Source organism: Penaeus monodon, chromosome 10 (genome assembly GCF_015228065.2).
Source record: "Penaeus monodon isolate SGIC_2016 chromosome 10, NSTDA_Pmon_1, whole genome shotgun sequence".
Taxonomy (NCBI): Eukaryota; Metazoa; Arthropoda; class Malacostraca; order Decapoda; family Penaeidae; genus Penaeus; species Penaeus monodon.
In genome coordinates, this window is record NC_051395.1 from 13,152,428 (window position 1) to 13,160,010 (window position 7,583).

At 35.9% G+C, this 7,583-nt stretch overlaps 2 protein-coding genes across 2 annotated transcripts in view; both read left to right on the forward strand.

The window, feature by feature from the left end:
- LOC119577534 (cytospin-A-like) overlaps window positions 1-7,583 on the forward strand; it is a 12,246-nt gene that overhangs the window by 1,565 nt on the left and 3,098 nt on the right. The window contains 22 exon segments of the mRNA XM_037925127.1: window positions 865-892; window positions 1,130-1,252; window positions 1,375-1,428; window positions 1,430-1,506; window positions 1,844-1,946; window positions 2,163-2,315; window positions 2,477-2,592; window positions 2,743-2,827; window positions 2,878-2,889; window positions 3,013-3,201; window positions 3,672-3,941; window positions 4,091-4,253; window positions 4,456-4,588; window positions 4,793-4,855; window positions 5,397-5,419; window positions 5,631-5,778; window positions 5,989-6,183; window positions 6,269-6,311; window positions 6,448-6,559; window positions 6,562-6,638; window positions 6,640-6,734; window positions 6,904-6,906. Coding sequence (XP_037781055.1) covers window positions 865-892; window positions 1,130-1,252; window positions 1,375-1,428; window positions 1,430-1,506; window positions 1,844-1,946; window positions 2,163-2,315; window positions 2,477-2,592; window positions 2,743-2,827; window positions 2,878-2,889; window positions 3,013-3,201; window positions 3,672-3,941; window positions 4,091-4,253; window positions 4,456-4,588; window positions 4,793-4,855; window positions 5,397-5,419; window positions 5,631-5,778; window positions 5,989-6,183; window positions 6,269-6,311; window positions 6,448-6,559; window positions 6,562-6,638; window positions 6,640-6,734; window positions 6,904-6,906 — 2,265 coding nt within the window.
- Window positions 4,495-6,579, forward strand: LOC119577859. The gene is made up of 4 exons (XM_037925461.1): window positions 4,495-4,588; window positions 5,631-5,778; window positions 5,989-6,311; window positions 6,448-6,579. Exons 1-3 carry the CDS (start codon window positions 4,510-4,512, stop codon window positions 6,278-6,280), a joined length of 519 nt encoding a protein of 172 aa, XP_037781389.1. The 5' UTR covers window positions 4,495-4,509; the 3' UTR covers window positions 6,281-6,311; window positions 6,448-6,579.

A 7,583-nucleotide genomic window follows, 5' to 3' on the forward strand; every position in this document is an offset into this window, starting at 1 on the left:
TATTTCATTTAATTCCTTAATATACACATAGACACAGACACAGACACACGCACGCATGCGCAACGCACACACACACACACACACAAACACAATACCCACACACACAAACACATGTATATGTGTATATATATGTATGTGTATATACGTATGTGTATAATATGTATGTAGTGTATATATATATATATATATATATATATATATATATATTGTATATATAATATATATATATTATACAATATATATATATATATACAATATATATATATATTGTATATATATATATATATATATATATATATATATATATATATACATATATATATATATACACACATACATATATACACATACGTATATACACATACATATATATACATATATACATGTGTGTGTGTGTGTGTGTGTGTGTGTGTGTGTGTGTGTGTGTGCGCTTGCGTGTGCGCATGCGTGCGTGTGTCTGTGTCTGTGTCTATGTGTATATTAAGGAATTAAAGTGAGTATGAATGAGAGAGAAACTGAGTTACTTTTTTTGCATTAAAAAAAAAAGAAAAGAAAATGTTATCTTTGCCAAGTCATACTATAAATCTTAACTGAATATTATCAGTTATTGGATAAGTATTTAGAACATTCATTGAGGGAAAAAAATAAAATGAAATAAAGATAAGATGGTGTTGTAATGCTGTTGCAAAAGTACAAAGGGTGTGTGATAACTAACCGTAACTCATTCAGTTAAATAACAAAGAAATATTCTGTGTATTAAGTAGCTTTTGTTTTAGTGTGCAGGTACAATTTCATACAAGCTTCTCTGGATTTATGTAGAATGAGAGTAAATATATTAAATCTTTTAAACTATTTATCCCTCAGAAAGTTTAGTGTTACAACACATTCCAGGGTATGTTCTTGGGAAAGATAAGAGTATGATAAGATACTGTAAAGGATGTTATCTCATCACTCATAGTTATGGTGGTGCATTACAGTATTGTGTCCATGTGTGTGAGGTCCTTGCTGTCTCAAGGAGATATGACCTCAAAATTCTTTTGCGTAAATCTTTCCGATGAGTGTTGCTTATTCACACTGACTTTTGTATGGATAAAAGACAATAATTAAATTACACCATTATGGCAACAAGAGGTCATATGAAGAAAAGAATCTCCAAGGAGTCTTTTCGCAGACTAGTCTCAATGTCCCCAAGGAAGAGAAAAGTCTTAGGCCAGCAGGCTGCAAACATTTGTCAGCCATGTACAGAATGTGTGTGATGCAGCCGCAGACTTGCTTGTTTATATGTTTGTTTGCTATTTGTTTGGATATAGGCATGAAAGTCATTGTTTGAATTTTAAAGGAAATGCTAAATAACAAAAAAAAAATTTCATGTAGAATGGTGGTGAAGGACCCTCCTCATGTGCGGACCGAGGAGAATGGGACAAACAAGTCAACCTCCAGTGTGTCAGAAATGTCAGTGGCTTGTCTACAGGATCGAATCCAGCAGATGGAGGAGACGCATTATTGGTATGGCCCACCGTTTGTTTAATTGTTTTCTCTCAGTTCCACCTGGCTTCTCTCTCCTTTCCTCTCTCTTTCTCACTGATGCCTTCCCTTTACCTCTGCCTCCTCTCTCTTCCTTCCCCCTTCTATCTCTCTTATCCTTCCCCCAGGACAATTTGTTAGTATGGTTAGTAGCTGCCCTCCTTACGCACCAACCTATGATTAGTTTGCATGCTTTACAGACATACAGTGCCATTGGTTATGGAAACAAGTGTTGACTTTTAGAGTACAAACTATAGTAGTATATTGTTACAATGATTTTGTTGATTCGTTATAAATTTTACTGTATTGTTCTTGGCAGCACAAATGAGGAACTCCAGGCCACGCTGCAAGAACTTGATGATCTTCGAGAGCAGTTGTCAGAATGTCAGATTGAGGTGCAACAGTTGCAAGAAGAGAAACAGGTAGGTAGCTTGGGAAAATATAATAGTAAGATTATTTATAAATATTTGTAGGTTTTATAATAGTGATTATCTTTTAAAGTTGAAAGTTTAGAGTTCACAATATTAGTAAAGTCCTTATACTAATGAATAATAGTAATGCAAGAGGAGATTAAATGCTTAGGTAGGATACTAGTAATTGATATGTTTATATTCTTAATTAAGGTTTTTAATTCATAGGTAATACTGGAGTCCTTGACACAGCAAACAGAGAAGTTGAATGAATCACGCAGTCATAATGATACCTTGAAGCAGATGCTGATCCAGCACTCTGAAAACAGTCAAGACTTATCACAGTGTGAGAAGACACAGAGACTTATGGAGCTTCTGAAGGTACATTGTTTCTTGGATTAATATTTATAATCAGCTCTATCTTTTCTTTTCTTTTTTTCTTTTTTTTCTGTCTAATATATTTTAAATATATTGGAATGGTTAATTTATATGGAAAAAAATCACTCTGCATTCTTTCTTTACAATGTGAATTACAAACAGAGTGCTCAGAGGACAGAGAGTTACTGCAGATAAAGCAGGAGGAGCTAGAGCAGCAGATTGCCACCACCAAGGAGGCTGAAGAACGTTTCCACCATAATTCACAACTCATCAGAGACAGGTTTTTAACTTTCCATAACAGTATTTTCAAAAATAAAGTAGCTTGTGATTTTTTAAATATATAAGGAGTTTGAAACTAGAAGTTTACTTTGGTCATGATTTAATAATATTCCAATAGAGCATTTAAAATCCTGATTTCTTCTTGGTTTAGAATGAAGGTGCTGGAATCAATGGTAGAGACAGCCAACAATGAGAAAAAGGCAGTTGAGACGCAGTTAGCAGAGTCTCAAGAGGCTGTCAAGGCTACTGAAATGGAGAATGCCAGACTACAGGCTGCTGTAGATAGGCCAAAGAAAAGGTATCTTGTATTATATAATTTTCAGTGGTACCTTTGCACAAATAAGTTTGTGAATCATATATAGAAAAGTTTCCTCTGAAATAGGTTTTATTCTCAGTGTCTAAAAGGTAATAATTGTTTCAGATAACAGAACTGGAGGCAGCAGTAATCTCAGGGGAGAAGAGTGAATTGGCAGACCTACTAGAAAGAGTGAGGCAAGAGAAGGACTTGCTGGAAAAGGAGAATGCAGCTCTCCAGCAAAAGGCGAGTGCCATGGCTTGTGAGAATGAGAGACTCAAGGACCAGATATCCAGTCTTCAGGATGAGCTCATGGTAAAGATTCTGATTTTTAAAAAAACAGTTTGGAGTCTGCTCTAAAGATGGAGGCATTTGGTGGACAGTATTCTCTGCTGCCTGGATGGTTTGGGGAGCTGCTGCAAAGTAGTTTGGATTTTTTATTTTTCTTCCTTTATATGTCTTTTGTTGATCTAGCATATAATATGCTTTTTTCTCAGTTAACTTTGCCTAACTTTTATCTGAATTGTATGTAATCAAAAGGTAGGCCAATTGTTCATGCTTTTCCTTTCTGAGTGCATGTTTTTGTCAGATCCACTGAGTTTTTGTTTAAAGCAGGCATTACAGTCTTTTGTAAGATTTTCATTATATGTTTTAATGCTTATGCCCCATTTTATGTTTCTGCTTTTACAATCTTAATTGTGATTAAGTTGTTTGTTTCCTATTCTGTGGGTAAAAGCTTCAGTAAGTCCAAGCGAATAAGCATTTCCATTTTTACTTGTTTACAGGTTGCTCGTAATAATGCACGAACACAGCTTGAAGACGCAGGCTGGCGGAAGGCACAGCTGGAGGAGGAGCGTCATCACTTGGAGGAAGAGACAGAGGTGCTAAGAGCCACCATGGAAGACCTCAAGCTGACATGCCAGCACCACCTGGAGGATAAGAGAGATCTCAAAGCCAGCCTTTCTGAATCGCAGAAGAAACTCCATGAAGCCTTAGAGAAACTGAATGAGAAGGAGCGTTGCTTCAGTGAGGAAAGAGCACAGTTCAGCAAACAGGTACAAACATTCAGATAACCTTCAGTATTATGAATTTTTTAAGTAGGATTAAGATTTGAGCTTCATATTTATATATATCCTTACTTAGAATTTGGTGTTTATTGAGGGGATAAGTATCACCTGAGTGATTTTCTCAACTTTACCGACAGGTGGAGGAATGGGAGCAGTTTCAGAGTGACCTTTTGATGACAGTGCGAGTAGCTAATGACTTCAAGACGGAAGCACAGCATGATCTGGAACGCCTAACACAAGAAAACACTGTTTGCGAGACAGGCTCAAAACAACTTGGCCAAGACTTGGAAAAGGCAAAGGGTATGATCCTATGCACTACATTGAAAGTTATGTAGTAGATATAGTAATTTATGAAAAAAGAAACATTTTCATAGAGAAGAAAAAAAGTAAAGTGAACAAAATTGAAAAAAAAAAAAAAAAATTATCTCTTTGTTCCTTCTTCTTTAGCAGCTGTTAAAGTGTGTAGCCCAGCAAGTAGCACAAGCAGCAGCAATATGAGCAGTAGTAGCAGCAGCGAACGCAGAACCTATCCGGAACTTGCCTACACCCTTGCCTAATGGAGAACCATCCATCCTGGCTGATCGTCGCAACCCAGACCTCTGGCACGAGGGATTCCCGTGTCAAGTCACTGATAGGTAAGTCATTCCTCCCCCTCTTTGGTGGCTGGGGGTAGGAGTGCTCAGACATTTTGCTTAGGCTTCCATCAGAGGAAAGATGACACAATTGAATAATAAGTAACCCACCCAAGTCTAAGCCCTCCTTGATCAGGCATATAAATATTTTTCCCATATAGAGCACCAGCTTTTGAACAGTTATGTTGGGTAAAATTTCAATGACAGTTATCAGCACCAGGGTGCATTAGCACACACCACTGGAGCACAGGACCAGGCTCCCAAGGAACAGTCAGAAAAATAAGTATCGTTATCCTTTTCACAAAACTAATAGGAAAAATTGACAGAGTGTGGAATAATGTTGTCAAGGGAGTTAGCACGTTAACAGGAAGAAGAGTTCATCCTCATTGACAGACAGGGGTAGCGATGGCTTCTTTTTATTCTGACTGTAACATAATTTCCTGAATATCAAAATTTTGTACGCTTACCATGGAGGTTCTTCCTTCTACCCTACTGATCATTCTCATATGTCTGGGTGGCTTCTTGGGTAGCTTCTCTTTCCATTCAGTCCTCCTTTCGTCCCCTCCAAGCCATAAGAGACCACATCACCCACCATCCCAGCCTGAGTCATTTTTTTTTTTTGTTTCTCACTGTGTAGTTTATCATTGTGTTGAATTGTTTTATTTACAGGATTTTTTATATTTTTTCCCATATTATATTTGTACACAGGAATTTTCAAATCTGATATTCCACTCTTCAATAACAATTTGACATACCAGCATGAGATGTGCATTTTATGGAGTATAAAATTAAGGTCTTCAAATAATTATAGGATAAAATTTGCCTCTTATAAAAGTTGAAAGTTTAGATAGATTTGCTCTGTGGGCAAGAATAGGGTTAAAGAATTTGGGATATTAAAGAATCAACAAAAATACCTGGTGAAGTCATGCATGAAAAGTTTTATATTCAGTGCATAATTTGGAAGATACCAAGACAAAAATGAGTGCTTTATTTCCATTTAAACATTCATTAGTATAGGAAGTTTTGAGAAGAAGTGTTTTTCCAGAATCCATTGAGTGTGCAACTCGACAGACCCGTGCAGGATCTCGAAGTTCTTCTACATCTAGTTGTGCAGCTCAAGTAGTGAAAGCAACAACAATAATAACAATAACAACAAGACTCCAGGACCCCTTCTCAAGAGAGCTGATACAGAGGTATATTTGTGAGATCAAGCAACAAAGAAATCAGACAGATGAAGTGACTCATATATATTGCAAACTTTTTATAACATTCTGCCTCTAGAATTTTGTAAAAGATGAAAATTTGTTTTGCGTAAAGATTGTGTTCCAGTAAAAGTATTAAAGCATCACTAAATATTTATGTAGTTGTATTTTATAATTAGTAAATTTTGTTTCCCCAAACAGGGTGTCATCCGTGGTAGTTCCACCTTCACCACTTAAAGATGCTGGTAACACACTTGGCACATCAACATTGTCAACTCCCTTGAGAGCCATTCAGCGCAATTCCTTCACTGAAGGAGTAACCCAGTCACCATTCTTACAAAGCAACTTCACCAAGCCCTCCACTGGCTCATCAAATCTCTCAGATAATGTCAAAATGTCACAGCTGACAGACAAAAACAATGGGAAAAATATCATCTATGAATCCTGGAGAAAATGTAGCCAAACCGATCTCCATATTAAGCAACAAGCTTGACCACTCTGTAAGACGTAACAGCTATGGTCAGGTAAGCTTTGAATTTCTTTTACAACTATAGGAGTAAAGATAGTCTGATTTATCTGTATGCATATTTTATCATATAATTTATTATTATTAATTATTATTATTATTATTATCATTATCATCATCCCTCCCCCCTATAGATAAGTGCTGTCGTAGACAAGAAGGATCCTTTGGCTTCTTTGGCTCAAGGTGGCGGGTCCAAGAGGAATGCGTTGCTCAAGTGGTGTCAGAACAAGACCATAGGTTACAGCAATGTGACATTACAAACTTCAGCTCCAGTTGGAATGATGGTCTTGCTCTCTGTGCTTTGATGGACACCTACATCCCAGACAAAAATATGTTACAAAAGTCTCTCTCCATCGAATAAGAGGCAGAATTTTGAAGTAGCAATATCTGCTGCAGAAAGTGTTGCGTGCCGAATACCCTCGTAAGTATTAAGTTTTTTGTTATTATGTGCTAGACATTTCATAAGATATTATCTGTTTTTTTTCTGTTCTCAAAGTGGAGCACTTTGTTTTGTTTTTTTCATTTAATATTTAGCATTTTATAATCACTGGTAATTGACTAAAATAATCATATGTACACTCTCTCCACAGGATGTGAGTGACATGATTACATCAGAGCGACCCAACGGCAGACAGTATATAATTATGTGACATCTATATTCTGTCATTTGAAACTTAAGTTTTGGTGTCGGATGCTGGTTGATAAAAAAGAGATATTGTGAAGGAACATTCATTATGACTTGTTTAGAGGCCTTTGCTGATCATGATATTAGTTAATATTTTTTATCTTCTGTTGTAAAATTGTCATCATGTACCTCTTTACTAGTGTTTTCTGTCAAGACTTATGGTGCCTTTCCACTTTTTTTTTGAGTTCATGCTGTCTCATAATATAATTTTAAACAGGCACCATTGCTTTGCTCTGAAAGTCTAAGATAGTAGTTTGAAATTATTTTATGGGCAGAAGTACAATACTAGTTACTTTTTGTTACTTTTAACTGTAGATTTCTTTATATTTTATTAAGGAAATATTGTGTCTAGTCGAAATTATTCACAATGAAAAAAAAGACAAGTAAATTCTTGTTATATTTTTATCTGGCTGTGTGTAAACTTCTCATTGTGTGATGAACCAAGTAATGTATAATAATATTAGAAGAAAAATATGTACAGAAAATTAATAAAAGATAAAGATTGGTCTGCAACATTTTTGAAGAACTTTGTCTATCCATAATTTTAAATCATTTCAACCCAAAAATCTACAGTGCCCCTAAAAA

Excerpts from the sequence above, each read along its gene's own strand:
- LOC119577859 (XM_037925461.1), top strand. The coding sequence starts at position 4,510 with ATGGAGAACCATCCATCCTGGCTGATCGTCGCAACCCAGACCTCTGGC. Across the intron at positions 4,589-5,630 it reads CCGTGTCAAGTCACTGATAG|AATCCATTGAGTGTGCAACT; the intron begins GTAAGTCATTCC and ends GTGTTTTTCCAG. Across the intron at positions 5,779-5,988 it reads TCAAGAGAGCTGATACAGAG|GGTGTCATCCGTGGTAGTTC; the intron begins GTATATTTGTGA and ends TTCCCCAAACAG.